Below are 20919 nucleotides of genomic sequence, written 5' to 3'. Positions count from 1 at the left end.
CTGTGGCGAACGACGACACAACAAATTGTCACATATGACACATCAAAACAAGAGCATGCTTTGAAATTCTGAGCATTTCTGCTACTTCTGCAACTATTATGATACTATTGTGATAGTTGTAGAATGTAAGTACCTCTCCTATGATTGTCCACTACTGAGCTGTCCAAAGTTTTGATGGTGTTCAGCAGTAGTCTGTGTTCATCAACAGAAGGGTCAGTGAGAAAGGTTGTGGAAGATTGCAGTGTAGATACACCATTAACCAGAACTAAGACATAATGGCAGAGACTGAAATGATTAACTAGCAATGAGCGCTACCAATTTTGTAAAGCAGAAGAAAAGTGAGTAAAAAACTGACAGCTGTTTATAAAGTGTTGCCTTGTCCTGATTGTGAGCTAAATAAATGTGATCTCAGTGAAAACAGCCAAAAAAGTTTTTAGCTACTTCTTCAGCTTTTGCAAATTTTACTAAGCCCTGCCGTGTTGCTAGGCAAGTTAACCATTTTACTGCAAGTTATTTTGAATTTGATAATGTCTGCTAAAACGTTGGCCGAAAATAGGCAAAAAGTTCACTTTACAGCATTTTTTTTTTAAATAGATGATTTTTAATTTCAGACAAAATTAAAAACAAACAAACAAACAAATGAGACAACTTGTACCTTTTTTGTTGTTTGCTAAACAGGTTTCTATGGAAGATTGTTTCCACCAATGGAAAAGAAAATGTCGTCTGTAAGTCGTTTAGGTATCTTAAAATTTGAATTACTCAGAAATATGTCAAAATTTGGAGACAACTGAAATTTAATTAATTCTGCCTGGCATTTGTTTTTCAGTAGCTGAAGCAATCTTCCACAGATCTCCAGAGTGTATTTAATTACATTTTTACAATTTTACAAATCTGCTAATGGCAGAGGTTACCTTTTGGGCCTTCTGAAAAAATAGTTTTATTTTATATTATTTTTAGCTGCTTACAGTAATGTTATAGAACAATGCAAATATGATGTATTTTGCAAAAGTAATTACATTATATCGAAACCGGGGTAATGTATTTGCGCTGTATAATGAAATGTAACTTTTTATAATAAGTTACATTACACAGCTAAATGTCCAAAACTGTGACCTTCATTCAATTTGATTATCTTATATAAAATAAGAAGCAAACAGGCCTCGCCTGGTACATCTTGTCGGTTGTGCCACTGTCTTTTGAGGCAATGAAAATGGGGGATTGTGTGGAAAAGGTATCTGTAGTTCCTAAACAACTAATGTTGCACCTTTGTAAAAGCCTTTAAATTAAAGTCTGCGCTTTGATTACATATTTTCTTGAAATAAAATCCCCTGTGGTGGCGAACAGAAGCAAAACTACAAAAACAGTTTGTTGTTGCTCAAAAACTTATGGACCATCTCATCTGAGTGTGAAGCTGGAAAAACAACCCAGCACTTTGGGTTACAGTACATTACCCAGCTCCCCAGAAAACAACCCAAACTGACCCAAATCAAGCAGCCTCGATGGCTGGGTTACAAAATTAACACAACAAATCATGGTGTGCGTTTATGTTGTTTTGACTTCTTGGTACAGCACCTTGAATCTATACCAGTCTGTTAATGTACGCTTTAGAAAGAAAATAGCCTTTTCCTTTAAATATTATTCATTTATTTATATCTATATTACAAGAAGAGAAAAAGTATTTGTGGGTGAAAATATGGAACTGTGTACAACTGTTCAGTCAAACAGTAACATTTACTTGAAATGATAACAAATAAATAATGAAATCCAAACTTTAACTGAATAAAAATCTGATGCATGGAAAAATAGTCAGAATGATAAAACTACTTTAAAAACATGATGTATGTTGTATCTGTTCTTCCTTCCTTAGACTGAAGAAACGACTGCCTGACTGCAGGACCTGGAAAATCATTAACAGAGCAAGTCCTTAACTCTGGCTCCCTCTGGTAGCTGAAAAAGTGGACTACGCCCACACAGCCGACTAAGGAAAAGATAACACTACTTCTCCCAGGTGCACATTTTAAAATAATTGTATGAAACTTTAACTATAACAGACTGAAAGCTTCATTACATCCATTAAAAAAAATATCTCTAACACATCCAGAGTTCTGAAACCTGTTTATTAATCCACTGATGCGCCTGCTCGTGGTTTCAAAAAGCAACTTCAATACAACACAGCCAGCATTTTAACCTCAGGATAGAAATCTCGTAAAAACACACACCCACACACGTTCACTCTTAAGAAAATGCATAAAAACAGACGCACAATCCTTCATCGTCTTCAGTTCAGGAGCCTGACGATCACGCGGCAGCACGAACACACACAGGCCTTCAATAGCAGCTTTTTGTACAGCAAACAGGAAATCAGTACCACACGTATCTATTAATTAAAGGGGCATTTCAGCTAATACATCAGTTTGTGGAAGGGCTTTAAAAATTAGGACAGTGAGAAATAAAAGAAAAACTTTAACATTGGATTAGCAATCATTTGTTTAGAGCACTTTATTAGGAACACCTGGGCAGCCCGCTTGCTCGTTCATACAGGTGAACCAGCTGGACACAACGTTTGAAAACTTCACAATAACACCACTGACATAACAGCAAACAGGCTGATCAGTCAAATTTATCTGTACCCTTGATACATGGTGTCTTTTTAGTAAGTTAATCCTGAGATACGAGCTCACATAGGTGGAAAGATTATTTACAGAAAGAATTAAAAAGTCATTTCATAATATGTTTGTTATTTACACAATATCATTTAACATTTTCACGCAGCTCTACAATAACTGAAAGTGTAGCGGATTGGTCAAAGTTACAAAGATGTCGGTGTTCCTAATAAAATGCTCATTGAGGGTCAAAGATCTACAGCTGTAAAGGGCACAAAAATATTTAAAAACATGAGTGAAAGAGAGTCTCAGTTCGGAGCTGCGATTGAAGTTTTTGCCAACGTGAGATGCAGAGAGAAAGACAAAATACGTGAATCAACACCTACGTCCGACCGAGAGACGGAAAACCAAACACGTGGACGCCCTGCGACTCACACAGGTTTATACTCTGCATGTAGTTAGTGTACAGCACTGTAAAGTAGGGCTGTTCGATATAACGATATATATCGGATGACGATATAAAAACATTTATATTTATATTTATTTTAGAAAACGGCGGCTGTTATAACTTATGTCTAAAAATGTATCGTTTCATGCATCGGTTAAAACACTCGACTCCAGCTACATGACGCGCAGCTGGAAACACTTCCCGCAAGTCAAGCTGCCCGAGATTCACAGAATTTACAGAAAATGTTACATTTTTGTGATTTATATCGTTATCGGACGATAGAATTCTTATATCGGGATATGAGATTTTGGTCATATCGCACAGCCCTACTGTAAAATCATTCATACAGAGTGCACCTAGAGACTTTCTTTTGATGTATTAGTACAGGATAATTCATGATTTGTCAATAAATACTGAGAAATGGTTCTCAGGTATCCCTAAAGTGTTTATGTTTTTGGTCTAAGAATGATGTCGAGCCCAGAAATCACAATTCAAGTCTTTTTCACGTTTGTGGCCTCAAAAGTACAAACATTATGAATACCAATAGAAAAACTGGTCCCAAGCTATGATAACCACATCATCCTTTAAGTTCCAATGGAGACTCTACTAAAAACCGTTAAATGACTGAAGTGGGGGTAAAAAGGAGCGAAATATTGTACGTAACTGATTATACATCTGATTTCTCTCTCCTGAAACCTGAAAAATGACTTCAAAACATGTAACAGCACAGGATTTCAATGACTTGAACCTCAGTTTTAACACTTCCAGAAGCTGCTTTGTCTCAGCAGGTTTCACTCTGGATGACTGATCCACATCCAGGACTCACAGCTCCGTCTTCTGCCCAGACAGAGGCACCTGCGGCTGGATCTCCTCGTCGGACGACACCCCTCCGTCCGTCTTCTCCACCGGAGATTTGCTCTTTTTCTTCTTCTTCACCTTCTTCTCCTTCTTCTTCTTGCTCGCCTTCTCTCCCTCCGAGCTGCCGTCTGCTCCTCCCTCGCCTCCTTCCTCACCTTTGCCCTTGCCCTTCTTCCCTCCCTTCTTCTTTTTCTTCTTCTTCTTGTCTTCTGCAATCGCTGCCTGGTCTCCCTTCTTCCAGTTCTCGTTCAGGCAGGCTGGAGAGAGAAATGGAAGGAGAAGCGTGGCGGGAAAATAAGATTGGGAAAACAGAAAGCAAGGCAAAGAGAAATATACAAATCTGAAAGTCACGACAATTATTTTATTGCACTTATTTTGATTTCAAAATTATTATTATTTTTGTAATTACAATATTTGTTTTGTCATTGAGAATTCTATTGTTTTTATTTTGCTCTTTACTACACTGATGGTGTAAAGGTCTCAAAAACTCAGGTGAATACCAGAGGGAGCCATGTGAGAAGGGAAAGAAAGGGGTGCAAAATTAAACAATCAGGAATCATGAATTACAAAAAACAACAACATGGATGTAACATCAGAGTTGTGTGTACGAGCGTTACCTCTGTCCTGTCCTTTGAGCACGTGTTTCTCGCACAGGTATGTGGTCAGGTCCTCCTCCTGGCTTCCTTTATACCAGTCCTCAATCACGTCCTCGTACTGCTCTATCATCACATCACACTGACCGCACACACACAAATTAAATTTAAAAGATGAAAATTTGACCATGTTTGGAGTTTAATTTTGGTTCCTTTGGGAATGTTTAAATAAATATATAAACACACCTGTTTTTTAAGGTCGGCCACTTCAGCTGACGTCTCGTTCCACAGCTCGTAGGGAATGTCCATCACCACGTTCACTCCTTTATTCACCAACCCATGCAGGGTGGAGAAGGTCTCCGACATGCCCTATGCCCGACGACACATTTAAAACTACAAATATGGACGACTGCATAGAAACCAAACTATGTTAAAAAGAAGCTAAACAATCATCGTCATACACTGATGACGATATGTGCTGTTTTGCTGCTGCAACAGACTGAGCATTAAAATCAAACCACCGACCTGATGATTAGCAGATGGCCTGCTCTACCTGTGAGCCACCGCTACTCCAAAAATTAGGAAAACAGCCCTCTGATTGGACCTCTAAAGATTTTCCCAGTGAGTTTAAGGACTCAGTCACTTATTTGGGGTCTTACTGAATGAAACTTTAATCCAGTTTTATCACTGTATAATTTTATTGTTCTCCAAGTGTCAGCAAAGAGGGTAATCTGCGGTAAGCTCATTGGCTAACTGCCTGGGATCACAACTAGAGTGTGAAGCTTCACAGTCAGCATGTACAGTTTCAAACACCGAGATGAAGACGTCTATGGTCGGAGTTCAACTTCCATTGAATTTAGTTTTTGTGAACATTTCCTTTTATTTTCAGCAGTTTTCATAAACAGTAAAGCCGATCGAAAAAGTTTCAGGGTTTTAATGAGAACAGCTCAATATGCAGTCATTACATGTGAAGAAGCAACGGTGACAGCACGACTACATTCAGCTAAAAAACATTTTATGAAACAAACACGCAGCTTCACGTGTTGTAAACTATGAGCTAAAAAACAAGATGCTTGAAAACCAAACCCTAAAAATACTGATTCTTGCAGAAAGTGTCACGCGTCACATCCAGGGTGTTTAAAAATAACCGTTACACTGACCTTGGCAAAACGGTTGCTGCCACTTCTCTCTTTGTGCAGATTGTACTCCAGCAGCCTTTGACACACATTTTCTACAACCTCGATGAATCTCAGGTCTCTGAGGAGAAACACACATTAAACATCCCAGCAGGCGACAGAGTTAAAGCTTTTTTCTCCCTGTACCTTCTGTTTGGATTTGCCCTTTTTTTGTTTTGTCTGTGAACCAAAAACCTGATCACACGTCACAGCTGACTTCATTTTATGGACCGTGTCAAAGTAACATTACAGAGTTTTTTCATTTAAGTTTTCTGCTCCTCGATGCTCTTTGTTTTCGTGTCAGCGCGTCTCCACACTAAAGGCATTTCTCAGCTGGTATCCTGGATGCTATGAAAGTACCCTTATACTTAAAGGAGGTCTATGGTTTTATCCTGAGGTGATAACTAAATGATCCACAGTAAAGTGGCCTTTATAGCAACCCCTCAGCTCAGGGTCTGAGCTGAGGGGTTGCTAGAAGAACTAGAAAGAACAACAAGAAAAAAACAGTCCTACATATTTGTTTACTAGCCCGCCTTGCATCCTAAAACATCCTGAGACACCCTCCCTCAGCCTGGTTGTGTTGGAGGTTTCTTCCTGTTAAAAGGGAGTTTTTCCTTCCCACTATCACCAAGTGCTTGCTCAAAGGGGGCCAGCTGATTGTGGGGGTTTAAACCTTACAATATAAAGCACCTTGAGGGACCTTTTGTTGTGATTTGGTGCTATAAATTCAATAAAACTGATTCTGTGTCCCCGTCCACGACCTAGAACTGGATAAGTGGTTGTAACAAAATGTGATGGATGGATCACGGTGAACACTAAAATACAGCTGTGATTAAGTCCTGCTGACTGTAGCAGAAACGTTATATTTCATGTCCAGACATGAGACGTATGCTGCCTTTCAACTTACCCTAAATCAAAAAAACAAAAAGGGAAACATCGTGAGTTAAGTGTGTCTGACACATGTCAGCTCTGCAGACTGAACATAAACCTGCATGTTCACAACCACATTTAGAATATTGTAACACTTTTTTTTTTTTTTAAAAGCAGGTCCTAAAACTGTGATGCTTTCAGATTAAAACTCCCATCGAGCTTTGCTCTCACACACCACCCAGAGCACTTCAGCAGCTTCCCTGTTCTATAATAAGTTTCTGCACAGGAACTGAACCTGACCAAGTTCCTGTCCCTTGTTGCCGTCTGTCTCTGAGGGCTAGAGAAAGATCCAGAATCAGCCAGGCATACTTCTCCCTCCACACAGAGCAGCTTTCACTTCTACTTTGAAACCGGACTCCTATTTTTTTTTACGCTCCATTTCCCGGTACCAGGTGCGCACACACTCAAACTTACGACTTGACATATTTGATCGGCGACGCCCCCTTGCTGTCTATGAAGCGGTATTTCGTATCGATGACTTCTTTTGTCTTCCCCGTCTCTTCGAACGCCGACTTCATCTCGATGCTGACAAACTTGCAGACTGGAAAGGGAAACAGAGACAATGAGAAGAAGCCCTTTAAACCTCAACAATGTCTCAACAAAGCAGTTAAACTCATCGGGTCACTGATGTCATCGAGATTCTCTGTTTCATTTAAAGTGTGCTTTTCCCCACAGATGGACTCCACCTGCACTGTCATGGACTGCAGGTGGAGGCGGTAGTCCTTCCTTTGCATTTCAGAGTAGGTTCCCAACTCCACCTGCAGTCCAGCATTGTGGAGTTGGGAGTCCACCCCTCGGACAAGAGGCAAAGCTGACCTGGCAGAGGACAGGTGGTACAGCAGCTGTGAGAGGGGATGGGTTAGTATCAGGATTTTCAAAATAAAATTCCTACAATGAGCACCTTTAATTTAAAAGCAAGGCTACAGGGTAGTGTTTGTATTGATGCTAAGAAATGGCCAATGGAGTAATTTCAAGAGCAAAAACCTAAAAGCAAAGCTTACAAATGTGAAATGTTAGCTAAGCCCAACAGCACTCCTGTTTTAATGTTTCACATAATCCTGTTTCAGTGCGACTTCCTCCACAAACAGTGTGAACCCACACAGAGTGGAAATTATACTTAGCACATATACTACGTGTATTATATATACAAATACTGCAGTATGACTTCTCTATTTGCTGTAGGACTCTTAGAGGTCCTCGGAGCCCGTTTTGAGCACCACAAGCCGCCTTACCTTCACATTTGTTGGGCAGATGAACCCAGTCATCGTCCCCATCCTTCGCTGCTCCGACCGAGGAAATTAGGAGAAAAAACGACAAATATGCCACTAAAATCATCCCGTCTGCTCTCTCCGAGTCTTTATCTTGTCATAAAACTTATTTGACTTTCAAACAACTCCGCAGAGCACCGTTATTTCCCCTGTTTTCACGCCTTCCTGTGTATCATCACTCCTGCTGCTTCACTTGCGACCGATCACTTCCGCTAAGGGCGTTACACAACCGGATCTCCGGACCAATCAGAGAAGAAGCAGTGGCAGGAGCTCGACCAATGAGAGGCAGAGGAGGGTCGAAGAGCTGCTGGAAGACAAGAGGTATCACTCAGCGCTACTCCTGCGCAAAACTGCAAATTTTGGTATCATCCAATGTTTTCTACAGTCATTAGATTTATATTTCAAATAGGACAAAATGCAGATTTTACAGCAGCAACATTATTGTATCTCTACAGTTTAAACATTTAATAAGCTTTCTGCCTGCACAGAGTGGATAGTCAAACAAACTGAATCATCATAAACATTATTATAATACATTATTTTATATTTATTACTTAATTTTTTTCATTTTAATTATTTTATTATTATAACACAAGGAACAAACAATAAGGGAAGGATTCTGGATCAGCACCATGATGCAAACTTGTAGCCATAATGCATACAGTATTCTGGAGAAGATATAAAATGTCACTGTATGTGTGTGTGTGTGCGTGTATGTGTTTTATGTATATTGATATTTTTTAAAATCATTACTCATGATATAACATTGTCCAGACATGCCCTGTAAGGACATAAAGAGGAAATGGTGACAAAAGGAGCTGCTAAAGGCAGTGGATCCCCCACCAGCTGAATTAAAAAGAGCACAGGTAACAATAACACATGTACCAGTTGTTGCATTGCAGAGGTATTCAAGTATAAAAACAATAATAAACACACCTGCAATGTTTTGGTTCTATAACATTTTTCTATTATTACTTTATTATGGATTGGGTGCGAGAGTTTTTAAGAGTGGATAATTAAATAATAGATCAATGCAATAGTAAATTGTGCCTTCATCTCAGATGGACAGCAAGTGGAGAGTGATAGATGAGATAAGGAGATGGAAGGAGGAAGAGAGGCAAAGAGTGATTCGTATTCACAGCCTAGTTTATTTCTCACAGTTTTGTTGCCTTATGGTTCCAAGTGTTGTCACCTTTTCATCTTTGCATTTCATTATTATCTCATAACACCTGTTTAATCAGCTCCCATCTCTCCTATGGACATTTTACAGTCTACAGTCTCAGGTCAACACAGCCTTGCCTTTTAGCACTGTGAGCAGCAGGAGCAGCAGCAACACCTCAACAGTAACATTGTACCCATCAGGTAAAACACAGGCTATGTTTGCTTTGCATGGTCCCCACCTGATGACAGTGATAAAGTATGATGCATTTCCATATTAGATTCTTAAAGAATGTGGGTTGTAGTTCTTCAGCCTGGTTCCATGTGCCCCTTTTTAACTTTGAACACCACCCACGTAGATAAGAAGGCTCTCCAGAGAGTCATAAAGATCACAGAGAGGATTATAAAGACTAATCTTCTATCACTGGACTCAATATCCACATAATACTGCAAGAAAAGCGCACAACACATCATCAGATGTTGTGCATATATACACACAGATATATACTGTATATGTTTATCTGACTGTGACTCTAAGCTCTGCACAAGATGTACACTTACCTGGTGTACATCTTAGGTAAGGTACCAAAAATATCTTTAGTTCAAAAACAATTTTTTTCCAAAAAAAGTGGCCTATAGTTTGTTGTCCTGTAGCTCATAACTCAATCATAACCTTTAAAATGCTTAAAAATTATCTTAAAACAAGTGATATGAGGGAGGTTTGATCCACAGTTGGCCTTCTGTCACTCACTGACATCTGTATACCTATACTTTTACTCTTTTTACTTAATTGATTAATTAATGACTCTTTTTGAAACATAATGTCACATTAACAATCTGTGACTGTATCAGGATTTCTTTTTCACGCCTACACTCTGTGGTTGTGGTGAACTAGAGTGAGCAGTCCTGGCAACGAGTGGCACCTCCGATCTACAGACAGTCTTTGGACTCAGTGCTCTGAGGTGCAGTTTTTAGTTTCATCCAACAGAGGGAGACCTGCACCAACCTAAAGTTCTGCCAGGCTTCACCTGTTATGCAACGCTGAACAGATGATTGACATCTATCCCTCTCTCCGTTCTTTCTTCCTTGTGAGACTAACAGAGCGGCTCATTGCCTCACATCTGTATTGATACTGAGCTGCCTGTGTTATGACCTTTGACCTCTGATCTCCATTTCCATGTAAATAATGGATTGCATGCAGTTATGGGAACTATCAGATGTGCTCTTGGCTTATCATCCACCTGTGCCTGTGGATGTGATGCTCGTGGTGCACATGTGCAGACATTTGAGTGGCTCGCGGTCACTGGACATTTAGCGATTTAGCCAATAGCTTCATGCCAGCCACACGCAACTTAATGTGTGTACTTGTGTGTCAGACCAGATGCTCGTAGGGAGCTAGAGAATAATTAAATTGAGTTGTTAAAAAAGAGCATTTTTCTTCTGCGTATCGATTTCAATGTTGAGGTCGGCCTGGAAACAGTCATAATATCCATCCATCAGTTGTAGTTTTTGTTCATTTGGCCGAATTGGCCAACACAGCAAGCACGAAGAGGTATTTAGGAAAATGCTTGTTGAGTCTGGGAAGTCTACATGACTGTGAATGTGTCCCAGATGTATTTTGTTTGTATTAAAGTACTCTGTTTTGAATGTTTTGCACAATTTGCCCTGACAAATGTGTGTCCACATGAAGTAAAAGTAACAATAAGAACATTAAAGGATAAAATTGAACTGAAATGAGCAAATGTGGTGTAAACACTAACCGGAACGATTTTCTGAAAACAAAAAAACTGAAATTAAAAATCACAAAAATCTCAAAATTGCAAGAATTTGTTTGGTAAACAGGGTTCAGACTCCTGTTTGTGATGGGCAGCCAATCAGAAGAGAGCTAAAAAGAGGAAAACAGCTTGTTTCGGACAGAGACTGAAGAGAGAGGCTGAACAAAGGCCCAGTGAAAGACAAATAGGAGCTATTTTGAATGGTTAATTATGCAAAGCCACAGTCCTTGGATAAAAATCCAAAGCTGTTAATGAACAGAATAGCTCTACTTCAAACTCTAATTGCTGCTAATTAAAAAGAGTTTTGTTGGGAGCAAAAGCTTGATGCAGATCTTGTTCTGCTCTGTTGTGTTGAAGAGAAAGCTGAGCCTCAAGGAAAAGCTGTTAGCTTACCTCAACTACAAATAATAATGGATTGGATTTATATAGCGCTTTACAATGCCACTATTCATCCACACACTGGTGGAGGCAAGCTATGGTTGTAGCCACAGCTGCCCTGGGGCAGACTGACAAAAGCGAGGCTGCCATATCGCGCCATCGGCCCCTCTGGCCAACACCAGTAGGGTAAAGCGTCTTGCCCAAGGACACAACAACCAGGACAGAGAGCCCGGGGATTGAGCCGGTGACCTTCCGGTTACAGATACGCGTCCCAACCCCCTGAGCCACGGTCGCCCCCGCCAACTCAATGGCTACAGGCTGTGGGCACTGAAGAAAAGAACAAAATTCCCTCTGAAGTTTGTCTAGGGTCTTCTATAGAGATTGGGTGAGGAGTTTGGTCATTTTAGAGGGGCTGATGGCAGAAGCACTACATCTCCACAGTGAAAGGAGCAAGATAAGGCGGTTCAGGCATCTGATTAAGATGCTTCCCAGACTTCTCTTACTGGGGTAGGGGTTTCAAGTAACTGGGCACAGACTCCAGGGTTGAAGCCAGGACATGCTGAAGAGGTTATGTCTCTCAGGTGAAGTGAAAAAAAATCGACAGTGTGCCTTATGTATGAATTCAGGTTGTGCTTACTGACCTCGAAACGATTTTATGTGGTACACGGCGCTCACTGCTGCTTTACCAGGTGTAACAATTAAGTTTAACATCCAGGCATCCATGAAATCAGAATTTATTAAATTCAACGGAGTTAGAAGTTATCAGGAAGTTAGCTCGCTCGCTTCCACCTAAACAGGATATACCATGTTCTGACTGAGAGATTTCTGAAAAAATTTAAACGTACAGCTCTGCTACCACTTCCAACATAAATGAAGACAGAAAACTAAACAGCAGTGACGTTTGTAGAGTTACTGAAGTTAGCTGGTATATAATTATGTGCTACATGTTAGCTAGCGACTCAGCTACGTTAGCATAATATAAACACAGTGAAGCTGAAGGATGAACGCTAACTTTTTTCCACTCGACAAAAATTAGCAGAAGGGGTTCCTAATGGTTAGGGACAAATGCCATTGCATGGCAGAATGCTGTAAACGGACCAAACTTCAGTCAGGAGAACAACTGAGATAATCCATCCGCAATAAGAGGTCAGTCATTATTATACTGCAACAACATGGGAAAGAGCAGCTGCGAGAGAATTCAGCACTAATGAATCAATGGTAGGGAAGTGGAGGAAGCGCTGTTTTTGGCTTCCCTCATATTCCAAAAGTGCTTCGTCTCTTTGCTATTACTGTCGCCCGGCATAATTTGCAGATGATATTGCTTGCAGCCGCTGCCATGCTTTCGACCAAAACAGGCGCAGCTTGATGACACCATCAACATACACTATCGCGGTAGAGCGGTATAGTCTACCGTTGGCAAAATTCATATTATTTCTACCGTATACCATTTATACTGCCCACCCCCTATTTGGAATTGAAATTTTCAAGATTTCCACCAAACAAAGAACAAACAACAGGCCAAAAATAAAACCAATTACTTTCAGTAGACAGCAGAAAAATTACTGTAGCCATACAAAAGGAACACTTGAGCATTTAGCTGGTGTGAAGTGTTGACAGGAAGAAGTTAGACGCAGATGTTATGGCGCTCTACCGTTTAAGCTGCTGGATGAGGAGAGATGATTGGATTGATGGATGGATGGATACTGGATTTGCACTGCACTCCAAATGATAATTATAAATGTTTCTTAAAGGATAATTTATGATTTTTTTTGTTTTTGTAACCCCCAGAGGACCTCGGTACGTTCCCTGAGGAACTCCTGTACTTCAGTTCATAAACTTTCTAAACTCCCCAGATCCCTTGCAGGACTTTAACAGAATTTATCTGTAGAGGTGTATCTATGTGTGTGCATATGTTGTCTGTCTGTATGCCTGAATGTTTCTGACTGCATATCTGAAAGTGTGTGTAAAAGAGAGAGAGAGAGAGAAAGAGCTGCACAGTGAGATGAGAGCGTTTGTCAGCGGTTCAATAATAGTCCAGTTTTTCTGAGAGGTGCTTCAGTGTACTGTTGCCTGCCAAAAGGACAGCCAGTTTCTCATTGCACAATGCGTGCGCACACACACACGCACACACACACACACACACACACACACACACACACACACACACACTCACAGATCACTGTGTGTCTCATAGCAGAACTTGACACTGAGTTGGTGGAGGGGAGGTTGATGTAGAGAGAGGGAGAGAGAGAGAAAAGAAAGAAAAAGGAGAGATGAAAGCTGGTTTTTATTCAGCGGTGCAGCCCACACAGCGGGCAAGCGAGGGCTTTGTTAAAAAAACTCATTTCTCTCTACTGCTCTCCTTTCTGGCTGTTCCTTGAATAAAAATATTAATACATTTAGATTACATGACACATTGCTGAAAAGCTCTCTCGCTCTCAGCACGTACAGAGAAAAAGAGCACAAAAAGAAACAGGTTTTATCAGTTTAGATCCAATTCGCACACATACAAACACTAAAGTGAAACAAGTGACACCGATCTGACCCCTGAAAGCATCTCGGATAAGAGAAACAACAGAGCGAATTGTGAGCAGAGGCTTTGTAACTGAACAAAAAGTGTTTTCATGAAAAGTTGCATTGAAAGTTTTTCTGCTGTTTTTACATCACTGATTTTACATACCGGGGAAAAAAGCTTAATAAAAGGCAGTATATTGGGTCATTACAGGCAAAAACAACAACAACAACAAAAGAGAAAACAGGTCTAGGAAAGAGGATGATATTCAGACGAAAAACTGTCGGCAGAGGAAGATCTAAATAATCAAACCTGTTCAAAGTCAAGCGATGCAAATTTTAGAACCCCCCCCCCCCCCCCCCCCAACAAAAAACAAAACTAAACTAAACAAAGACCTTGTTTTATCAGTTTCTTCCACCTGGTTATTATATTAAATCATGTAATCCTCCTTTTTTCTCATAAATTCTGCTTCTCTTATTTTTTCCCTCTCCCCCTGGTTCCAGAATAGGTTAACCAGAACCCAACAAAGTAAATGTGAGACAAACACAAAGTTTGTGCGGAACAAGGAACAAGGCCACATTACTTGAAAAAAATTAAGGGACCATATAGAAAACACATCAGATCTCATTTGAGAAAAGAGAATCATGCTGGACAAGTATGGACTGGATCATTTATTAGGAAATGAAAATTATCAACCTAAAGAGGGCTGAATTTAAAGGCACCCTGAAAATCAGAGAGAAAAATGATGTGGCAGGCTAGTACGTCTTCCCAAAATTTCATTGCAGCAATTCAAAATCATACTCAGTAATCCGTCTGTTCGGGCTCTGTGTGCTTGTATGTGTGCCCCTAATTAGATGACGGATGGTGTCCTTGGGGATCTCCTCCCAGATCTGGACCAGGGGATCACCGAGCTCCTGGACAGCCTTAACTGCAATCTGGTAGCGTTGGATGGGCTGGAACATAATGTCCCAGGAGTTGATCTGTTGGGTTTAGGTCACGAGAGTGTTTGGACAGTCAATGGAATCAACTCCTTCCAACATCCTCCACGAACTGCCTGCATACTCTTTTCTCATGAGGCCCGACATTGATATGAATCAAGAGGAACTCAGGACCCACTGCACCAAGCATAGGGGCTTACTATGGGTCCAGGATATTATCCTGATACCTAATGGCTGTCTGGGTGCCATGGCCAAGCCTGAAGAGGCTAGTCCATGGATGACTCCTCAGCCATCAGTAATCCACTAACAAACCTGTCATGGTAAACAATATAACAGGCAGTATATAATGTTCTCTATGACTTCTTCCAGATCTGTTCACATCTGTCACATGTGCTCAGGGTGAACCTGCTCTCATCTGTGAGAAGCACAGGTGGACCTGCCAATTCCGGTATTCTATAGTAAATGCCAATCTGGCTCAACGGTGCCTGTAAGGATGCTGGGAGACCACCTTCATGAAGTCTGTTTGTTTGGTCAGAGGTCATTTTGTAGCTCTGCCAGTCTTCATCCTGTCCTGGTCCTGCTGGTGGGTTAAGGACCTTCTACAGTTCTGGATGGTTCTCCTAAGCCCACATGACGTCCACTTGCTAATGTAAAGGAGTTTTACAGGAGAGTTTTCTCCAAGCATGAAATCCTGGTGCATTTCAGACCCAGCAACACGCTCAGACAAAAACTGGTTCACCCGAAAGACAAAACTCCAAAACACAGACTTAACAATGTGGTGTATGCTGTACAGTGCAGCGAGGAATGCCCAGACCTCTACATTGGAGAGACCAAACAGCCACTTCACAAGCGCATGGCACAACATAGAAGAGCCACCTCCACAGGACAAGACTCAGCAGCCCATCTAAAGGATAAAGGACACTCTTTCGAGGATGCCAATGTTCACATTTTGGACAGAGAGGACAGATGGTTTGAAAGAGGAGTGAAAGAAGCCATCTATGTCCACTGTGAGCGACCATCTTTAAACAGAGGCGGTGGTTTATGACACCAACTCTCTGCCATCTATAATCCAGTTTTGAGATCCCTTCCCAGACGCCTTAACGCCCACTCACATCCTGGGCTCACCCGAAACTCTGGCTGATTGGGACCCACACCCATTTTCACACCTTGGCTCGGGCGATTAGAGGATCATCAGGGGGTCCTTTTGTCCCTCTGTGGGGGGTTACTCCCACTAGGTTTAAATCTGGGACTCTCCACCATTTGACCTCAGAACTGAAGAAACTTCTCGGATGAGAGGTGAAATGTCTTCAAGCAACTTAAAGAAGTCCAGACGCTTTTCTTTGCAAGCTCCTTAGACTACGATGACCTGGATGACTGAGAACCTTCACAGACTTAAAGGAGTTTTATTGCCATCACATGGACCCTGTGAGTTTAAAGACCAGCCATGATGCATCTCCGTGTCGGTGTAAAATCAGCTTTAGATTGTGTTTTTTTATACTTGTTTATAGTAATAGTCCGTTTAGTGTAGTGGTTAATACTTTTGCCAAACACACAAAAGCTTCCTGATTCAAGATTGGGAGGAGACAAACCTCTGGGAGGGCTGCATAAGGAAGGCCGTAGGGTGTAAAAATCTGTGCTAAATCAAATATATTGGATCCATCCACTACTGTGACGCTGTGTGAATAAGAGGGGAGCCAAAAAAAACTGGTTTCAAATGAGGTGGCGGTTACATTTTAACTGTGTGTATCCATGTTAACAAGCGTCAGTCTGCCGTGATGACTCGTACAGAAAAATTTGAAATTAAAAAGTGTTTCCTGGGAATCCTTCATCTTGTCTGTATCGACATGAGCTGTGAATGAATGACATTAACAGTAGTTCAGTCTCTCCTTGTTGTGCTCTCAGTAATATACAAGTAGAACATAATTGGTTGTAGGGTTGCCAACCATCCCTTAAAATACGGAATCGTCCTGTATTTCGAAACAAAAGTACACGTCCCGTATTGAGCTAATAAGGGACGCACTTTGTCCCGTAATACAGTGAGAATCAAAAGTAGTCTATAAATGTTAATGGAATTAACGCTTTGTTTGAAAACATAATTCCCAGACCCTCTCCTGCTTTGTGACCAATGAGCTGACAGCACACTTATGACAATTCGAGTATGACAATTCAGATTACCGCTCATCTCATTGGTCGAGGAAAGGTCGCTTACGGAGAAAATACCGGAAGACAACAGATGACCACAACAAGAAGCATGGCCAACAGGGAAACAAACGCCGACACGGCGGTGCAAGTCTCGGACGACAGTACACCTAAAGCTGGGCAGACACTGTGCGATTTTTTCAGTCACGTTATTCAGCTCCTGCTCAAACTGCACGATTGACTCGCAGGGGTTAGAAGTTGGTAGGTCACGATGCAGGTCTCACACTATACCGCCCGATGCTCTGATGCGACCTGAGTGCTCACACTGTGCCTCCATAACATGAAGGTTATAACAGAAAATCTGTCGCTCGCTCTCTCTGTCTTTCACTCACACAGACACACCACCACCATCAACTTTGCTAAATTGCTAATGAAAAACACTCATCAGGCAGCTGTGATTGAACAGCAATGTAAATCCAACTATTTTCACGGTTGTTGTGGTCGTGATAATTTTGTGAGGCCACATCGAAAAGGCTCGGATGAGCTTTCCAAAGTTCTACAAGTTGTGCCTCCATCGCTTGTGTCCAGATCACACGCTGCACTGCCGTGCTGCTCCATCTTTTACACCAACGTTTACGTGTTTGCGCGCGAGCAGTGTGAGCGGCTGTGGTGAGAACCTCACGAGCGATTGATGATCGGGAGCTGGACGTGAGGTGTTAATCACTTCTCGTTACCCCACGTATACTACACGACGCACGATGAAGGCCAAAATCGGTCCGATCACTCAAAAATCGGCTCAAAATGGGCCTAAAACCGCACAGTGTGAGCCCAGCGTTAGAGCAGCAATGTTTGTTCCCCTCAGAGAAAGGGAAGAATGGGAAAAGGAAAACACCTGGCTGGAAAACGTTAATATGGGCATGTGCAATGAATATCAGCGCTATGTGGCCAGAAGTGTGATAATATAATTTATTTTGTGTAATAAACAACTGCAAGGATAGATGATTACAACAAATAGATGACTAATACATAAAAGTAATACATAGATGAATAATGATGATGAGTTAAGATGCTTAATCATGGGAACAAGCGGGTTTACAAACAGGAGCAGCTGATTAGCTTTAGAAAAGCTGAAATAATACCTCAGCTGAAGCCAATTGTACTAAATGCACTAAATGTGCACTGTTACAAGAATATTTTTCTTTCTATTGTTTTCTATTATTTTATGTTAAGCAGGACAGAGTTCTTTTAAAGAAAGATTTACTTATATTCTCAAAAGTTAAGCATGACAGGCTTCTGTTTAAGAAAGAGACCTGTTTTATGTGTTAATGTTGTCATTTTGAGCTAAAAATAAATGGCTAAATGATCATTTGTTTCACATGTGTTCATATCACAAAGAATACACATCTACTTAAATCAAATTCAAGTCAAAGGGTTAAAAAAATAATTTCACACACAAAAAAAGAGCTAGAAAATTCACCACACTGGGAAGGGTGAAGACAACTGGGTCGCCCGGCCCTGGCCACGAGGTGTCCCTTATTTATTTTTCAGGGAGTTGGCAACCCTAATTGGTTGTAAACATAATAGTTTACAACCATTTATATCAAATACTCATTGAAAGTAGCCACTGAGGTCATAAAATCATTAGGAGAGTTTTCATACTGCAGTCACATCAGCGAAAACAGTGGTTGGAGCCGGCAGCACAAGCAAAAATATTTGTCACTTTGTGCAGCAAACTATCAACAGCTTGCAATCTGTTGCTGTTCAAAAAGCAACTTTGCATTGAGATGGCGATAAAAAAGCAAGTCTGCTATCATTATCACTGTTTGTTTTAACACAGTGATCATCTGCTGTCTGCTGAAAATCAAATACACGTACACTAAATATTTACTTTAAGAGTTCAGCTCACAGATTTGAAACAGAGAATCAGAAATTGCCCCAAAACTGGTGACATAGTTGCTGCAGGACAGCAATTAAACTGTAAATTGACAATAGTGCTTAGTAGCCTTGCTGTTACATAGGAATATAATCAGAATAAAACCAGTTGACTAGTAGTGTTCCCTATTGCAAAGCGGTTCAACATGTTTCTTCCTGTTAAAACAGTTTTTCCTTGCCACTGTTGCCAAGTGCTTGCTCATAGGGGGTCATTTGGCTATTGGGGTCTTTAGCTTACAGTATAAAGCACATTAAATGTTGTTGTAATTTAGTGCTAAATAAATAAAACTGCACTGCACTCATCAGCGGAGACAGACTCAGATTAAGTGCAATTGTCAGCAATCTGCCAACAACCAGGCAACCTGTGCAACTGACTTAATTGAAACTGGTCACCTGCAGGTGAACTGGTTTTGTTCAGACACCTACAACTAGTGGCTGAATACAGAAAACTTCAATGTACTGGATGACCATTGATTTTTTTCCTAGTTGCCAGGAGATTGTCATTTTATTTTTACTCTAGTGCAGAGATGTCAAACTAATTTCACATCGTGGGCCACATACAGCCCACTTTGATCTCTAAGATAAAGACATGCAATTTCATCAGAACATCTCAGTTTTTCTACATGATAAAGAAATCCTGCTGGAGTAAATAAAATCTCTCAGCATGGCTCCTTCAGCTTAAACTGTAAGAAATAAATGTGTAAAATGACAGAAAATACACTGGTACTGGTAGCTGGTTGGCCAGACTGTCTAGTCATTATATAACACAAAGTTCCTGAAAATGCCCATTTTTGTGGATCCATCGTAAAAACACAGATATTTCTACAATGGATTGTGAAAAAAAGGAACTTTCATATAAATGTTTATTTATCACTTAATTACTTTGATGTAGTCAGTGGCCATGGGGGAGGTCTTTGTCAGCAGCAAAAACTCAAGAAAATATTGTTGTACATGTAAAAGTTAAGCCCACCTTCAATTTTTTTAAAAAAACCACCCAGTGGGGTAAATATGAGTTTTTGCTGGGCTGATTCTGGCCCCCTGGCCTTATGTTTGATACGCCTGGTCTAGTGGGACTGGGCCATTACTTTAGAATTAGACACTAGATTAGAAATATTGTTTAAATTCTTCACTTTCAAACTTGAAAAGTGGCTGAAATGCCGTTTTTGTAAGGCAGTTCAGCTGAAATATTATACATTCTGACAAATTAATTGTAGTTGGTGGAAATCATAACACAACATAGCATGAAGAATTATAAATGAATAAATAAATTTTTTTTAAAAGCCCCACACGTGGCTTTTAGTGCAATACCACTGAATATGCAAAAGTAAATGAAAAGCACTTTGACAGCACTGTGCGCTCCATTAACAACTCCCACCTCTTACATAAGGAAGTCAGCTCCTCTTGATCTAATTTACATGGCTCAGCCAGGTTATATTTGGCATTAGAAACCACACCCCGAGTCTTTTATGGTGAGCGGGTTTCTTACGACTCGCTGCACCCGTTCTGTCAGGAGAAAAGTCATGCAGTCAGGCACCTAGAAACACCCGACAGGATGTCAATTAAATCTCAGAGTGAGTCCTCCTTGTCTCCAAGCGCCTCTAAAAATAACCAGAGCCACAGCGCCAGAACAGACAAAACAAGTGTTCCTGTTAAAAGTGCCTTTTGTGAGTGCACATTTAAACTCACAGCTGGCTTTACAGACTCGCGGCAGGTGTTTGGGTCCCAATCGCTGCCGTAGCTTCGGTTCTTTGATCTTCTCAGTCTCTTCTCTGGTTACATCAATTCAATTAAGCCCTCATCAGCCTCTGCAGAATCTCTCAGAACTACTCTTCATATTTCTGTTCTTTCGCCATCAAAGATGATGTTTACACTTGTTTTTGCAATTCTGTGAAGATAATTTGGAAGAAAAAAGAATAGGTACCTCTAATTTCTATTTTAGCAGATTTTGAATGGTAACAGGAAGGAGTGACAGAATGAGTGAGAAAGCATGAATCGATCTATAAACTTTGTATAATATCTTTGTTCCCAGTGGTGGAATTACATATCTTTAAGGCTTCTATTTTGGCTGCAAAATAGATACTTGCAGTTAATCAGAGCTCCAATGCGGATTTAATGATTGAGAATCAAATGTCTCACAATTTCAGGTGGTTTTCAAATTCAAGTTTGACCCTTATGTCCTTTCCTGTGGGATAACTGAAAAGGAAAAAGTCTC

At 40.7% G+C, this 20919-nt stretch overlaps 1 protein-coding gene across 1 annotated transcript; it reads right to left on the bottom strand.

Moving 5' to 3' along the window:
• Positions 1–2098: 2098 nt before the first annotated feature.
• On the bottom strand, positions 2099–8081 carry cnpy3 (canopy FGF signaling regulator 3). Its single transcript, XM_086275583.1, has 6 exons — positions 7840–8081; positions 7022–7148; positions 5663–5759; positions 4749–4871; positions 4527–4644; positions 2099–4166 (listed from the first exon to the last, which is right to left on the bottom strand). The coding sequence occupies exons 1-6, from the start codon at positions 7940–7942 to the stop codon at positions 3874–3876; spliced, it is 861 nt and encodes a 286-aa protein (XP_086131709.1). The 5' UTR covers positions 7943–8081; the 3' UTR covers positions 2099–3873.
• Between the last annotated feature and the right edge of the window lie 12838 nt (positions 8082–20919).

Source organism: Aulonocara sp. 'chitande type north' Nkhata Bay, linkage group LG3 (assembly GCF_057382095.1).
Source record: "Aulonocara sp. 'chitande type north' Nkhata Bay isolate Kocher_YH1m ecotype deep benthic linkage group LG3, A_spYH_male_GT1.1, whole genome shotgun sequence".
Classification (NCBI taxonomy): Eukaryota; Metazoa; Chordata; class Actinopteri; order Cichliformes; family Cichlidae; genus Aulonocara; species Aulonocara sp. 'chitande type north' Nkhata Bay.
The sequence above is the reverse complement of the archived record's forward strand: the minus strand, read 5'-3'. Positions and strand labels throughout refer to the sequence as shown.

What these genes read in the sequence shown, in the direction of transcription:
- cnpy3 (XM_086275583.1), bottom strand. Translation starts at nt 7,942, where the DNA reads ATGATTTTAGTGGCATATTTGTCGTTTTTTCTCCTAATTTCCTCGGTC. An exon ending in TCTGCCCAACAAATGTGAAG is followed by an intron (nt 7,149 to 7,839) that starts GTAAGGCGGCTT and finishes TTCCCTTTCCAG; the next exon opens with TCTGCAAGTTTGTCAGCATC. An exon ending in CCGATCAAATATGTCAAGTC is followed by an intron (nt 5,760 to 7,021) that starts GTAAGTTTGAGT and finishes GTTTCTCCTCAG; the next exon opens with AGACCTGAGATTCATCGAGG.